The sequence below is a fragment of the Typha latifolia genome, chromosome 1, assembly GCF_019914945.1.
Source record: "Typha latifolia isolate L0001 chromosome 1, TyphaL0001v2, whole genome shotgun sequence".
In the NCBI taxonomy this organism is placed as follows: domain Eukaryota; kingdom Viridiplantae; phylum Streptophyta; class Magnoliopsida; order Poales; family Typhaceae; genus Typha; species Typha latifolia.
Genome location: NC_133086.1, coordinates 7,710,258 through 7,727,113, shown reverse-complemented (window position 1 = coordinate 7,727,113; position 16,856 = coordinate 7,710,258). Strand labels below are relative to the sequence as shown.

Genomic DNA, 16,856 nt, shown 5'->3' with positions numbered 1-16,856 from the left:
GATCTAGTCCTCGTCTCCAGAGTTCTATGTATAAAGAAGAGTGCATGTTATGTGATTAAGATTTTTTTTTAATTTTATTTTTTGTTGACATATTTCATTATTTTTGGAAATGGTTGTCTGATTTAATATTTAATATAAGACTAGAGCATTAGGCTATTTTACCCCTGAAATAACAATTGCCCACAATCTGGCCAAATTTGCCCCTTTAGAGGGTCTATGTAATCCTCTTTTTTGAACCTCATTCACTTGGTGTGGAATAAGACCAATATTATTATAGTTATTCTTATTCTAATTTCTTATACTAATATAAAAAAGCTTATACTGATATAAACTATTATAATATTTAATTGTATTCTAGTATGATGTGTAATAATTATATTTAGTGTGATATAAAATTAAAATAATAGTTTGATAAATGATTAAAATATTATAATGAATAGGTGAGAAGAGAAAGAAGAGGAAAGAAATAGATTGAAATGATAATAGATTAAAATGATTTTTTTATTCCAATGATAAAATAGTAATTAAAAAATGTAAATGGGAGACTAATATATATATATATATATATATATATAATAGGCTTAAAGAGTTGTTTAATATAATCGACTTTAGTTTAAAAAAAAAAAAACAATGCAATTCGAAGGCCAATCTACTAAATCCAAAAGAAGAGTACATTTTCTTGAGATCCCCTAAAATCTTCTCAAAAACACCACATACCTCAGTATTCTCACTCTTCCCCATTCTTTCATATCCTCATATTGTATACAATTTCAGTCTTATAACAGACAAGACACAGACACGACGCACTTGAACAAACTATATATATATATATAGCTGGAGTTTTTGACCTAGACCTATTTCTTTAATTTTATTTATCGAAATAGATTACACCCTAAATTAAATATAAAAAAGAGGCTATTTCATTATAGTTCTAAGTAAAATGCTAAATTATTAACCATTTTACTCAGCCAAAAATAAAATGTTAATTATATTAGCATTTTTTAATTTTGCTCGGCATTTTTATTGAAAGAAAAAATGATGCAAAATTTAACGATTTATTAGGAAAAGAGAATACACATAAAACGCTAAAATGTTAAACATTTTATTAGTAAATATAATAAATTATTCAACATCTTATTAAAATATTAAAACTACTTACTTTTGCGAATCATAACTTTCTAAGCGATAATCCATTTTAAAAATATGATATGCCATTACGAGGATAAAAAATAAATTTAATAAGTTTGATCGAAATTTAATTGAACCTCAAACAAAAAAATATAGATAAAAATATAAAGAAAAAATTTATAGCATGATAATTTTATGCTCGATTATCATCTATTTTAGTAATAAAATATGTCACTATAAATTTGTGTTCGTTTATTCATTTTAATCATAAAATATATTATTATAAAGACATAAAAAATATTTATAAGTTAAAAGAACGTAGTCGTTCTCAACAACCAACTGCATTCAAAATCGTAAAAAAAATATAGCCTTTTCAAATCTTACCTTTAAATTTTTTTTTTTTTTGATAAAATACTTAACTCTTCGTTAGAATAAATTTTTTAACATTTATATTTAAAGGTAAAATAATAAACTTATCAGCATTTTATTTAAAACTACATTAATACAAACCCATTTTAATATTAAGTTTGACATGTAATCTACCGAGGCAAATAAAATACAAAAGAGGGCTAGTTTTGGTCAAGAACTCTATATAGTCCTTGTTAGCCTTGTCTAGTTTCACTTTCTGACACCATTTTTGAACAAACGAGTTCCAATGATGCTCACCTCACCATATAATCCACAAGACCACCAACTTACGACTGACTGTTAACAACCTCTAAAGAATTGATCAATTCAACACATGTATTCACCAGCATAATTCAACTCTAACACACTGCCAGAAGGAAGCTGGATTCCTAGAACTCATCCTGGAATGCAAACCAACAAAAAGAATTCATTCAGTAATCAACTAAAGCTGAAACAGAAAATGTACACGAAAGAGCGTTGGCAGCAACTCCGAGCCAAATACAAATCAAGTAGCTTTGCCAACTTAAGTCCTAACGAGCCCCATAAATTAAATGATCCATAAGCTCCGCATTTGATTTTGTATACCTATTAAATTAAATGGTCTTTTGAACTTTTGGAAGTGTCTCCCAAATGCCATTTTTCTTGATGGCATGAATCTCCTACTCCATAATTAGTGCTTATCCTGCAATGCTTCTTAATGTGGACTCTATTGCTCATTGTACACGTAGAAAGATAAGTAGCTTCTTATCTTACCTAGTCTGCTCGTAAATTCTGCTGAATCACCAAAAAGAAGAGGGACTGCTAAACCTGTGGATGGAATTCTCATCTTTTTAAGTACAAAGTTCCTTGTCAAGTAGATGTTGAATATTTGGTTGATGCTGTTGTGCTTCTCGAACAGGGGCTGTAGTTTGTTTTGTGTTGTTCTTCTTTCAATTTTCCATGTCCTTGCTCCTTACCTGCTTTATACCCATGTTTCACTTTCACCTGAATAACAGTAACACTCTTTTTGTGGATTATAAATCTTATGCCTTAATAGTTCACTGTTGCTGATGAAGATGCACTTCTCTCCGTGCCTGCTGAACTTCTCTCCTGGGCAGTAGCTACCTGCATAAGCAACACAACAAAGATTTTTCCATTCAGCAAATTACGGTACTAAAGGTAGGGTGACAATTTTTTACTCGACCCGGCCCTGATAAACCCATATGAACCCAAGGACTTTAAAATGGGTTGAGTTTAATATAATTATGTTCCGATCATAAATGGGTTGATCTGCCTAACCTGATTATTAAATAGATTGTGTTTGTGTTTATTACCTCAATCCATTTAATTCGTTTATAACATGACTCGCCAATTTGTTTATGAGCCAATAACTCGATTATGATCTGAATAACTCATTTGTAATATGAAAAGCCACATGTATAATCTAAAAGAAATCTGTTTATAACTCGACTAAATATGTTTATAACCCAAATAGTTTATCTAAATTCGAATAATTCCTGTTACCTAATAGCCCGTTTATGACCTGTGTAACACTTTTAATAAATGAACTGTGTTTGTGTTTAGAAATTTTAACCCATTTAATAAATGAGTAGTGTTTATATTTGACTTACCATGACCCAACCCGAATCCAGCTATCTGATTGCCATCCTTAAGTAAATGTTTTGTGCCTTATGGTGTTATCTATTAAATATTTTTCTTCAATTCCTTAACAAGTCCACAGTCAATATTTTGTCTAGTTAACCCTTTCATCTCATGCACAATTTATTTTAAGATCCCTCTCATTCTAGTTTTTTCTAGATAATTGTGATAATTTCACTGTCAAAACTCATGCTACATCAAGCTAAAAATCATGAACTAAAAACACCACTCAAGCCCATTTTTCTGATCTCACCAAAAAATTTAAGTAATAGGAAAATAAAATAGCTAACGAAGGACTCTAGAAATTACTTGTTCCATATCTTCTTCAAAGTGAGAGATATGGTCGCAATCATGCTGCCAAGAAGCAAAAAAGAAAAGCACGCATATCTAGAAGCACATATATTTAATGCTTGAGATTCATTAAACAATGAATAATATGTTGTCTAGTTCATTTTACAAACTTTTAAAAGAAAAGCAAGAAAATGAATGTTGTCATGTTGAAGATAGAAAGGTATAAATAGATGAACTTACAATTGCTCCATTCGTGAGCGCATATATACACTAGCCACTGGAGACTTAGGAGAATTCGGTCTGATGATATGTCCAACTCTTTGCTTGAACTTGAACAGACGTACTATGTGTTACCTGATGCATGAGAAATCTTATTGTTATCTAACATCTTTTGCACCCAAAAAGACAAGAAGTGGCATCAAATAAACCACATGCAGAATTAATATTCTATCATAAAATATGCAATAGAAAGAGCATACTCCCACACAAGGGAGGAAAAAAGATCTAAGATAATTTCAATTTCATAATTAAATTTTTTTATTATCATCAAAATCATGCAGTGTCCGACATGAAACATATTTCTTTTGCGAAACAGACATTTCTATGATCAATATCTGATGCATGCAACTTGAAGAGATAGTGAGTGATTGAGAAAAAAGAAAAAGTTAATGTCATTGACATTGTCAGCAATTCAAAGGAAGAAAATTTTGTCACTTAGAAGCTGCAAAATGTACATAACTTGACAATTCCTGAAAGTTTTCTTTGGTTAATTTCATATGGATGACAGAACTCTACCATTTTCTACACTTATCTGACTCTCTGATGTGTGTATTGTTTTGCATATTTTACCTAAAGATGTCAGACTATTTTGTGCCTTTGTGGGTCACTATAAGTTTTGCCCTTTTTATACACTTAGGATTGGTTCTATCTTCCTTTTGTTTATAAAATGTGATGCCTTTAACAAACAACTTTCTCTGTATGATGGAGGAAACCTTTGCTGTCCAATGTTCTCCGAGAAACTTCCCCATTTTTCTCTTAATTAATTGCACTGATACATTGCTATGCCTAATTACTGCAGCCGCAGGGAAATTTATAAATTTTCAGTAGCCTACTTGTAATGATTAAGGACATTCATATGTGAGAGACCTTGGAAATGGGAAAAAGGAAGACACATCAATAAATCTAGTTATCTTTAATGAAGCATTACATGGTTAAAGAGTTTCTAAAATGTATAAAAATTTAAGTGCAGATACTTGGCATGAGGGATTTCACTCAAAAATCTACTATTATAGTTGTCAACAATGAAAGAATGACCAATTATAGTGCTATCTTTAGCAAGAAAAGTTATTATACACTTGTCTTCTGCTTCTAGAATTTCTTCTAGTAATGTGATTATATGAAAAATATTAATTGGTTCTAATTAGGCAAATACTAATTAAGTAGCTTATTCTTTTTGTGAGCATATACAGACAAGTGCTTATTTAGAGTGGTTATTTGGAGAATATGCCACGTAGATATTTTTAAGGATGTGCATGAGGGATGGTGGATATCACCACTCTATCATGACTATTTAAACCATTGGGCAAGAAATAATCCTTTCACAATACTAATGCTATTAACAATGAAAACCTTTTGCTGTTAAATGCCAATTTGATTTTGTTCTTACCCTACTTCATCTATATAAATCTGCAGACACGTAAAGTAACTTGCAATGCAAGCCCTTAACATCAGAAGATGACATTTGTTTTAAAAAAGTATAGGACTAAGCAATAATTCTAAGAAGCTACAACTAAATAGATCATTAGTTGAATAATTTCCATCCAATATTTGAAGAAATTGAATAGTCATTTTCCCCATCAGCTAAATTCTGTAGTTAAGATGAGAAACAATTATATGCGCAATCTTGCACAAGTTTTACACACCCGACACTTTTAGCTAAAAGAATTGAAGTGCATGAAAATGCCTCAGGATGAATCTACAGTGAGATCTATCAAAAATAAAAATTAGCATTAGGATACTGCAAACAAATGGTAGTGAGCTGAAATTCTCTGAGATTAGGGTACAATAGATAGAGTTGTTGAGGATGAGCTCATGGAAACATCATGAAGTATCAGATAGTGTTTTGATTCAGCAGGGGGCAATTCTAGGCCTTCTATTTTACAAGCCTAAAGCCCAACAAAAGAAGTCCCTAGTGAGAAACATAAAACTAACTCTCTGAAGACAGAGAAGAAGACCGATCAAAAGCAGAGGTTTGATCAAGAATGACCATAGCATAAATTTCTCCAGCCAATTAGCTACATCCAGAAAAAAACAATACTTCCTCAACTATTTGACGTCTTTCTAGGAATTCAATTTTCTTTCCTCCCATTGTCAAGTGATGGAGACTCAGAAAGAGAAGACCAACAACACCGTGAAGTTCCTGATTTAGACCTAATTTTGTTGCACGAAAAGACAAACACAGTGCACAATTCAGGGTGTTCTCGCAGGTCACCACGCAGATAACTGACCCTTATTATCTATCAACTGTCAGAGTTTGGATGGATGAATGCATTAATAGGGAATGATGAGAAAAACGCTAGAAAAGGGGGCAGAATAGACAAGCGCTAGAAAAACGCTATAAGTAAACAGAACCCCTTATTCGCAGATACATGCGACTATAGGGAGGCTTGATTACTAATCACTTTAAATAAGAGCAACAATTACATGAAGGAAAAATCGTAGTGATCTTTTTATCAACCATAAATCCCGCACATAACCCATTAATAACTAAACCATACATTCGAGTCCATCATCTTCTCTAAATCACCATATAAGATACATCCAACTCACTCGGGAGAGAAGTCGGAGGGAAACTGAGGTGAACCGTGAGTACCTTCTTGAATCCGAGGAAATCCCGAGGGGACCAGCAAGCTCCTGCTACGCTCCTCCACCACCGTCGGCTCTAAGATCATCCCGTTAATCATCACCGGCCACTCCTCCACCTTCCTTTCCACTTCCAAATCCGCCGCCGACACTCCACGACGACGGAAAGACCGCCGCTGAGGGCGTTTGAAGGCGGCGGCGTCGTCACCGCCGGATCCGTCGCGGCGACTGCGGCGGAGGAAATCGCGGTCGCGATCGCGGTCGATCTCGACGGCGCGGGCAAAGTCGAGGAGCTGGGATAGGGTCTGGCTGTGCATGTAGTACGCGGAGATGCCGGCGAAGGACGCGCCGAGGAGCGCCGCCACGGCGACGTGAAGAGTGTAGGAATCCATGGCTATTCGGAAACCCGGGAGAGAGAAAAGAGACTCAAGAGAGAGAGAGAGAGAGAGAGAGAGAGAGAGAGAGAGAGAGAGCTTCTTCTATTTAAGAGGGGGAAGGGAGTAATAAGCATAGTATTTATAGAGCCGGTAAAAGGGAACATTCGTTGATTCGAGCGGATATTTCGTTGCAGGTCTGACTGAAGACCATTAATTACCCAAAAATAAGTTTTCTTTTCCATAAATAACATTAAGGTTAATTACATTTTGACCCCTCAATTTTACTTTTATTCTTTTTATTTTTTTCCCCTACAACTTAAGCCCCTTAACTATTAAAAATTATCAAATAAGTCCTATAGTTAGTCTATGTTAGGATTTTTAACAGAAATTCATCACATATCTACCACATAACTTAATTATAGACTAAAACTTCCTTTTTTTCAACCTATTATCCTTATTTTTTTTTCTCCTAAATTGTAACCATAAATATAAATCTCATTATCACCCTTAATCTCATCATATTTTGGGGATATAATTATCATTTCATAATCTTAATTGACAATATTAGATAAGAAGAACAGATGAGGACTTGGAAGTAAAAAATGGGTCAAAAGTGTAACTAACCCATACCATACCACTGTGTTTAGAACTGATATTATGTAGATTTCAATTGATTTTATTTAGGAAAATAATGAAATTAAGATAAAATTTATTTAATCTTAATTATTTAGATGAAAGAAGAAGTTTTTATTATGTTTTATTTTTAAATTTTTTTTAAAACACTCTACATTTTGTCTTACAATATTGATTTATTATTCAATATTTTCATTCTGCTTACAATGTATAAAAAAATATATTGCCATTAATTTTCTTAATGAACAGTTATCATATATATGAGTTAAACTAACTAATTAACACTATATATATATATATATATATATATATATAGAAGTAAGATAGAAGTAAAAGAGGAATCAGATTTTAAGGTCAAAGTGTGAGTTTTAAAAAAAAATTAAAATTTTAAAAGTAAGGAATATTCTATACTAATATTTTGTTAGTTGTTGTTAGTTAAAAATTAACTTAAGGTGTTCTTGAGGCATGGAGAGAAAAATATAGGTGTTGAATAATAAATAGTTATCCAGTTTGGTTTTGGGATTTTGGAAAGTTGGCATAGGTTGAAACGAATCATGATCTTAAATTATTGGATTTAATTATATTACCAAAATCTATCTAAATTTGTTGAAATCTACTAAAATTTCATAACTTAATTTTCCTAAACAACAACTTTGAAGAAAATAAAATTTTAAATCAAATTAAATTTAGAATATCTAAATATGTTGTAAATTAAATTATATTTGGGATTCAAATTCGCAAACCGCTATATTAATACTATTTCACAAAGCAATTTAAATCTTATTTTTTTAATTAAATATAATAAAAAATAATACTTATAATTTATTCAAAACTATATAAAATTAAATGTTTAAATTAAAAGTAGATCATAATTTTACGAAATCGAGTCAAACTACAAGAGTTAGAAGTACAACTTTCCGAAAGATGTTTGATGAAAAACCTCATAATAATATTGTGAATGGCTGCACTCCTACAGTAACAAGTAGAGCATCTTAGTCACAAGAAACATTTTAATATTTTGAGCTATTCTCATCTTCTTTGATTTCCAACAAGGTATATGATCTGCTCTAAGGCTCTAACCAAGAAATGTTCCATAGAATATGCAACATTTGATAGCCTTTTTGCACCAATTGGATTATGGCTAATCCAAGGGAATCTGATGCAGTAGGAGAGTTGGCAGAGGTTGGGAGTCTAACTTGGCAGGTTGACAATTAATTCCTTTATAATTCCATTGTTTCTATTCAAAGGGACAGTATTCCTCAACTGGAATTGCTTGGAAGATTCTGCAATCCTGATGATAGATTTGAAGCTGAAGGATCTGGAACTTCCTTACAGGACTTTGATGCATCCTTTTGGTTCTCTTCTTTTCCTTTCTATCTCTTTCTTTCTCAAAAGTATTTGATTTCTTTTTTATGATGCAAGTTATAGATTTATTTTTTCCTGTGATGGTTTTGCTCACTTTTAGTTATCATAGCTATTAAAAATTTTATCCAAAAATAATGTTGTTCCATTAGCACTAGTATTTCACTATGAATTAAATAACAACTATACTACTTCCTTTCTTTGATGCATTCTTTTGGCTCTCTTTCTGACTATTTTCTCTCAGAAGTATTTGAACTTCTTTTGTGTGCAAGTTATAGTTTATCAATATATTTTAGCTCAATTTTAATTTACCTCCTTATGGATAAAACTTACACACTAAACTCGCTTTTTGGGTCAGACCAAAGTATAAGTTTATAATTGTTAAATTTTTTTATCCAAAACTAACAATGTTTCATTACACTAATATTTTTTCACTATGAATAAATAACAAAATGATCAAGCTACCTCTCAATCTATAAGAATATATTTTTGAGAGGGTTGATTAAATTTTGTTAACGTCATATTTATCGGTTGACTCAGTAGAGTAATTGTCGCAATTTGATCTAGACCATAAAAGTTAATTACTTAAGTTTGAAATACATGGGTATCATTTCTCGTCTCTTCTCTTATTATTATTTTGATTAATTAGAGCTCATAAATCTAAATAAACTAAATAATATGCCAGATTGCTTCCCAAATATAATGAATCTAAATGAGCTTATATTACCGCATATCCAGTATTGTTTTGCAATTCTTAGCTAATCTTTTTTAGCACAATTGTTATAAGAAAGAATCAAAGACTTCATAACACCTAATCTTGTCACCGAGGATATTTCAATTGAAGGATTGTGCTTGAATCATTCATAGGATATGAGAGCAAAGTTGAATGATTCCTTAGGACTCCACTACTAATGGAATCAAGAACAATAAAACTCAAAATTCCCAACTTTATTATGGATACTCAGAAAGTGAATCCTATTCTCTGAGTTTCCAAGGATAGCACTAGGTGAACATCCAAAAAAAAAAAAAAAAAACTATGACGCCCAAACCCTAAACATGTGCATGGCACGAGCCCATACGGCACGTGCGTAGCACCATACCATTTGGTTGGATACTAATAATCAAATAAACCTGTAGCAACATCATAATTTTATCCATAATATCTAGACCGAGAATAACTCAAATCTAACTGTCAACATCATACAAGATAACCCTACTGGGCCCCACACAAGCCACAATACATCATCAAGAGCTTTTCACAACTACATATACACACCAGAAGTATATGCATAATTATACAAGTACAAAGTCATCTGCTAAAATATAAGACAAGGATATAGATACACTTTGGAGAAGGTCTACTGATACATTAGATAAGATACCTCATCTGGCATATAACACTAATCACACTCTACTCCTCACTCACCGGCAAGACCTCTAAGGGAGAATCCTGCTCCTCTCGTTCACTTGGGTTTTTGGGAAAGGAGAAAACAAAGAGAGTCATGAGCTAAAGGCTCACTGAATAGACCTTACCCCGAATCAGTGATGCCAAACAGAGAGTAAATCAAACTCTGGATAATATGAATCAGAAAGAGCATCATGTCATGAATTAGTAAATGAATGTGTCCTCAATAATACATAAATGAAATATATATAACATGTCATAACTAATAAGAATAGACAATGAATAAACAGGTCACCACGTCATATGATCATCATAACTCTCTTTCTAATATGGCACATGATGTATGCCGACCATGACCACGTTATGATATCAAATGCAATCATATATGATGTATATTGACCACTCGATAATCAGGTATGTCAGATAATAATGAAATCATATGCATTTCTTAACATCACGATCATTACCGACATCCCGGTATAATATCATCATACTAGACCATGTGTGCCTGATCAACACCGTGCACGGTCTCAATATCATGCCCGAAGGCTCCAAGCATACTCTGCCATCGACAAGGAGTATCTCAAATATAACCATACCCTGCCATCCGCTAAGGGTATCAACCTCCATCTAGACCGGGCACCCCACATAGTTTATAGAAACCTCGTGAGGATAACTCGCCACATATGCCCTGGCGAACGGCATGTATCCGATTGTCTGTGCGCACAGACTCAACTGACCTCGGACATGGGCCACGAGATATCGCATATCAGCGACCATAATCATCACTCCAGGCACCCCTAACCCTAGCGTCTACTCGGGTATCCTCATGCTTTCTATCAGCTATCCTATTAATCACATTTCATGCTTTCCTTCTAAATGTCAGATCACATGCATATATTCAGTACGATAACGAGTCAATGTGTAACGAAAATTTAGGTGGAATAGGAATCAAGAGAAAATGATGCAATGTAGTCACCAACTATATCGTCAATACATGTATACTCATGCGAATCTATTATATGCATACTCATGCCACAGATCAACTCGGTAAACAATCATAACAGTAGAATCATCTCTGATCATCTCTATATATATCACCAATGTACTCATATTCCAAATCAGCATAATCGAATGCATGATAAAATATGCTCGATTATAATCATCTCTAGATAAAATTATATAATCATGCTGGAGGCCAAAACATGCATGTACATAAATATATAATATAACCTAATTTGAGAAAGACGTCTAAGGGATAAGACTACTCACACCACTGAAAATACCAAACCACCACTCGTTCACGCTGCTACGATAACGATCAGGCCTCAATAGCTAGGTCCACAGGGTCTTGAACATGGGGGTCGGGATCGGCGTTAGTGGAGGTGGCGGCGGTAGCGGGTAGAGTGAGAGAGAAGGGGTGTTTGAGAGAGAAAGAGAGAGAAAGAGAGGGGGGTGAAAATGAATCAGAGAGAGAGAAATAGAGAGAGAGAAAGAGAGAGAGAGAAGCGGTGGGGAGGGGGCGGCGGCGGCAGGGGCCCACCGCGCCAGCTGGCTCGGCCAGGTTGGCCGGACCGGCGCTTGGGGCGCGTGGCGCCCAACACTGTTGCCACCGCATGGCACGAGCTGTCGTGCCATGCAGTGCAGTTTTTTTATTTTACTTGGGCTTGGGTTATTACATAAACGATGCACACATGCCTAGCACTTGCACCCTTTTCCTTCTTCCTCCCTCTCTCTTTTCTTTCTTCTCCTCTTTCTTTCCTTTTTTTTCTTTTCTTCTTCTTTCTTCTCCCCGCTAGTAGTCTTCGGCCCCCTTCTTCCCATTGCACCGAAGCGCTACTGGAACTACTGAACCCCTAGATCGAAGTGTTGGAGCTCTCTCTCTTGTTAGGTAAGTTTAATTTAAAAATGTATTGGTGTGGTCGATTTTCTTCTCTGAAGTTTTCACCTCTTGGTCTTGCCATGATCCGACTGATCGGCGGCCTTATGCCTTGCTGCGCCGATCTGGTGAGCTTCCCCTCTTCACAAGGTTTCCCTCGGTGGTCTCCTTTAGCGCTCTCATGGTCGGAGTTGTCGGGCGGCCCTTCACCTTGGTCGGTGGCCGAGGCGAGGTGGATTCTCGCCGCCGGCCGCCTCTAGCAGTTGGGCTTCCCCTCGGCTGGCTTCTACTTGCCGAGGGGAGCGTGTTAGTTGGGGTTGGTTGGGTTGCCGGCGGCTGGGTTTGCTGGCAGCTCTTCCCTCGCCCCATATCAACTGGGTTCTCGCCCGCCGGGTCAGTGGATGGTCCCTGTCTTTCGTACCAGCTGGGGAGGCACTATGGGTGCCTTCCTCCGCCAGCCGTCATCAGTCGCTCCGTTGGCCCTGATTGCCGGTGGCCTAGCACCGGCAGCGACCCTTCCTTTCTCTTTTTAGTAGAGGTGAGGAAGAAGGGAAGGGGGAGTCCTAGACTCTATTTGTACTGGGCTGGGTGCGACCTAACCCGTGTGCTGGGTCGAGTTGGGTGCGGCCCAACTTGAGTTTGGGGTGTGGTTGGGCGGCATGCAGCTCAGCCTAAGTTTATCGTGGGTTTGGATTGTAGGCAACCCAACCTAGGTTTGTTGGTGGGTTGGGCTGTGGCCCAACCCATAAGGCCTTTAGGCCTAGTTACCTTGGGGCTTTGGGCCCAATTTTAGTGAGTTTGTGCTTGGCATTGAGTTGACCAAGCCGATTAGTTGCATCATAATTATTTTTAATTATGCTAGTCATCTTATTCTTTTATTCTTGTCAACTTGAGCCTTAATATTAATTATCGATAAAGAGTGATTTAGTTAATTTTAATAATTGCTCTTAATAGGGATTTAGTTCTAGGTAGCGTTTAGCATGGTTGATTTTAACTTTGGTTAAATTAATTTTAGCAAATGAATCAGTGATCTAAATGTATTTATATTAATTGCTCATGTCAGAGAATTAATACAGATTACTGTAGGAAAATTATACTAAGTAGATTGTCTAATTTAATGAAGCAAATTAACTTAATGTTGCCCAAAGGATTTACCTAAATAATAATAATTAGTGGAACAAAAATTTGAGGTAAATTATTTTAAATCACTTTTAATAACGTGTTAGACGTTAGTACAGCTATGTTAGTTCAACCTAATTAATAAATATGAGAATCCGTAGATGGACCTACGCAAGCCTGTAGTGAACATAGTGAGATTATTTAACTAATTAGTGATAGAAATATTGTGCTTATGCTTTTTATTTACTTTTCTTATCGAGCTAAATTTCGTACCCTATGAGGATGATCATGTGGCATAGTTGCAGCTAGTATTAGAAAAATGGTTCAGGCAAGTAAAACTTCTATAATCTAGGAATAGTGTAGCAAATGAAATAGCTTATCTTATAACGTTATCACATTCATAGCATGCATGTACATACGTTTTTCTTACTATTATTATTGCATGTCATGCATGGTAATTTTATTTTGTTGTTCGATAAAATTTTGCATATTATAATTTCTACACATATTTATTGGGTATGAACATGTGTGTTAGTATGCAAAACATGATAATGATGTGCGTTCCATTTATTATTATTGTGCTATATAATATCATGTCACTTGTACATGTGCACAACCATAAAGAGGGTGACTGCTATGTCTCGTTAGTATCCAACACATTTCCAGTCAGAATTAGGGGTGGGAGATACTATTATACTTATCTATATATTTGGGCATATACTTGAGGTCTTAGTCTGTTGATCATAGACAATCAAATAACCGCTTCATTAGGCAATAGGCAATTTACTGTCAATCAATGAGAGTGATACCCTTTAGAGTGTTTAAGATAAGAGAGAGAAGGGTAGAATGATGTAGGCTAAATAGTATCTGATAACGTAAGGTGAGGATGTCCGTGATGGCAGTATTGATATGCGATACTGACCTATGTGATGGGCTTACGACTAACTTTCTTAATCTGTGGTGGTAAACAATCAGTCATGCTATTTGTCAGGTGATGGATTGACAATTTTACCACTAGGGTCTACCCTACCTTGGGGGTATGTGTGTGGTCGGGTGTTGAGTGATGATGTGGCATACGGGCATAACTCTGCAAGAGCCTAAGTCACAAAATTGATAGTTTGAGAGGATGCATGTTATGTAGTGTAGCATTGACATGACATCTAGACGGAGCTCGGTGTGAGCTCAAGTTTAAGGACTTGATAGTTCAGATTGATGCATGGTAGATTATCGATTACTAATGCATATGCGCATTAAATGAGCATCACTAGTATGTGGTACTGATGGATTCTATTTTATCATGATATATATATTCAGATTTACTTATTATTGTATCATTCATTGTACTAATTTTAGACTATAATAGTAGATACTTGTTGGGCTTTATACTCACCACCGTCTGGTGAAATTATGTTCAGACTAGTAGATGACCCCGGACCCATGAGGATTTGGTGAAGACTGGTGTTTAGTCTTCTACTTCCTATCTTATTCAATTCATGTAATTTAAGCTAAATAGCTTGTAGCTCCTCGTGGGCTTTGACTTATTTTTTTTATGGATATGTATTTTGGATTTATTGTGGCCTTGATATTATGTGTTTCTTTTGTCTGTATTATTTGTGAAAATTTGGGACTTGGTAATCAGCAGGTCACGTGGTAATCACGTGGGTTCTACCCACATAAAGGCATGTATTTGGTGGTGGGTGTTACACTATGAACCCTAGAAAATAACATATTATTCACTTATTTTATGCCATGCCAATGGATTGTAGAGAAAGAAAGTTAATGAGAAAAAAGTATGATAAGCAAGTGACAATTAGCATGGAAGGGTGAAATTGTGCACATGCTTATTTAGATGTTAAAAATAGGAAAAAATTTCTCAAAATTATTCTAATTTCAATACAAATTTGAAATAATATTATTTATTAAATTGTACAATTGGCGGATCATAACAATAGAGCAACAATTTTCTTTTAGAAAAAGCCTATAGAAGAGATACATTTTTCATGCTAAAAAGATGTTTATAAGGCTAATACAAGGAGAAGAGGAGTTAGTTTGAACAAGCTCCCATTACTTGCAAAAAACAATAGCAAGAAAATACATAGTATTAAGCCTAGCGAATACATAGACACAAAAGATCTAACTTTTGACGATTTCATCATGATCAGTGTGGATTTGGGCTAGCAAAGAAGCAAACTTATACAAAAATAGAGAAAAAATTAGAAAAAGAGGAAGGTGCTATGTCGGATCGGATAAGCCTAGACCACTACTGGTTTAACGAGGACTCTTAGGATAGTGGAGTGACAGTGTTGTAAGGGAATAACAACCTTGCACGACGAGGGGATTAGTGATAAGGATAGTAAGAGAGAGGAAGAGAAGGAAAGAGAAAAATGAGAAAGAAGAAAGAAAGAACGAAAGACAAGGAGGAAGAAAAGAAGGGAGGAGGAGAAGAAAATTATCCTCACGAGGGAGGAGGAAATACCCCTCTCCTCCTAGCCAAAGATGCCAATGAGGGAGGGGGAAGAAGCCACCAGCATCGCCACCGGTGGTCAAGAGAACAAGAACTGGGGGTGAGGGTGTGAGGGCGAGGGCAAGGAGGGAAGGGGTAAATTTTTTTTTCGAAACCCACTAGAGCTTCTCTACAATAGTTTGGTTGTAATTGGGTGTAATTCTTGAATAGGCTTTAACCACTAGTACATACACAAGGATCCTACTAAATGATCAAAAGGTCATGAGTTTTAAACTAAAGGAGCACCCAAAAAATTTAGTAAGGCAAGGATTCTATCTGAGTTAATTTGTTTAGGTTGTTTTGAGATAGTCATCCAATAGCTAATGTATCAATTGTGCATATCCAACAACTGTGATTATGTTCGAAAGAAAAATTCAAGAGGGTCATATTAGAGTTGAGTGTAATCATAGTTGAATGTAGCCCTAATGAAAATAATGCAAGCAAATAAGTAAAGAATTAAACTCTAGCTTCGCTAGAGTTTAAATCGTCATCTTTCCTCTCCCTAAGGGTCTCTCTCCACCGTTGTCAATGGTCTTTTCCCTCTTCCCTCTCTAGCCAATTTGGTTGGGAGAGGAGAGGTTTTTCCTCTCCTTATGAGGTCTCTCCCCTTGTCTCCCCTTGTCTCCTCTCTCTCTTCTTCCTTTCTCCCTCTCCCTTCTTTTCTCTCTCTTTCTGTTCTTTCTCCCTATTATCTTTCCTCCTTTGATGATGACGAACCTCATTGCCATAGTTTCCATTTCATTCGCCTACCTATGATTTCAGATCTACCCCTTTCCCTATCTTATTCATGTTCAATCTCATCTCCTCCGTCCACAACCATCTAGCTGACCTCCTCTCATTCGATGCCTACATTCTGATATCCACCATCATGATATCATCCATTGCCTATGGTAACCCAACCAAATTTGGGGAAAGGTGGGTAGGGCAACCCATCATCTACCGCCATCCTTTACCCCTATTTGATCGCTAAGGCCATCACAGCAGTAGTTGCCAACATTGCCGTCGACGTTGTCATAGTCGTTACCATGATCGTTGTCATCACCGTCAATTCCCTTTTTCTCTCTCTCTCTCTCGCTATTGTTTTCTTTAGGAACTATTATAGTGCTTCACAAGTCTATATGTATCGGTTGTTCAAAATAGTTCTAAGAAAGCCACGAGACTTCCACCCTTTTGCTCCTGTGTGCCTGTCATGGCCAGCTTTGTCTAGGAGATTTGGACCCATCATACCTCTTACCGTGGGAGAGACATATT

At 35.6% G+C, this 16,856-nt stretch overlaps 1 protein-coding gene across 3 annotated transcripts; it reads right to left on the bottom strand.

Moving 5' to 3' along the window:
• Positions 1-1,580: 1,580 nt before the first annotated feature.
• Positions 1,581-6,810, bottom strand: LOC140780514 (uncharacterized). 3 transcript variants are annotated; one of them, XM_073126141.1, is made up of 4 exons: positions 6,338-6,810; positions 3,706-3,819; positions 2,122-2,640; positions 1,581-1,937 (listed from the first exon to the last, which is right to left on the bottom strand). In XM_073126141.1, the coding sequence occupies exons 1-2, from the start codon at positions 6,717-6,719 to the stop codon at positions 3,809-3,811; spliced, it is 393 nt and encodes a 130-aa protein (XP_072982242.1). In that variant the 5' UTR covers positions 6,720-6,810; the 3' UTR covers positions 1,581-1,937; positions 2,122-2,640; positions 3,706-3,808. The 3 variants fall into 3 exon arrangements, with proteins under 3 accessions (XP_072982242.1, XP_072982249.1, XP_072982234.1); XM_073126148.1 differs by having other exon boundaries at positions 2,290-2,640; XM_073126133.1 differs by lacking the exon at positions 1,581-1,937 and having other exon boundaries at positions 1,944-2,640.
• Positions 6,811-16,856: the final 10,046 nt, after the last annotated feature.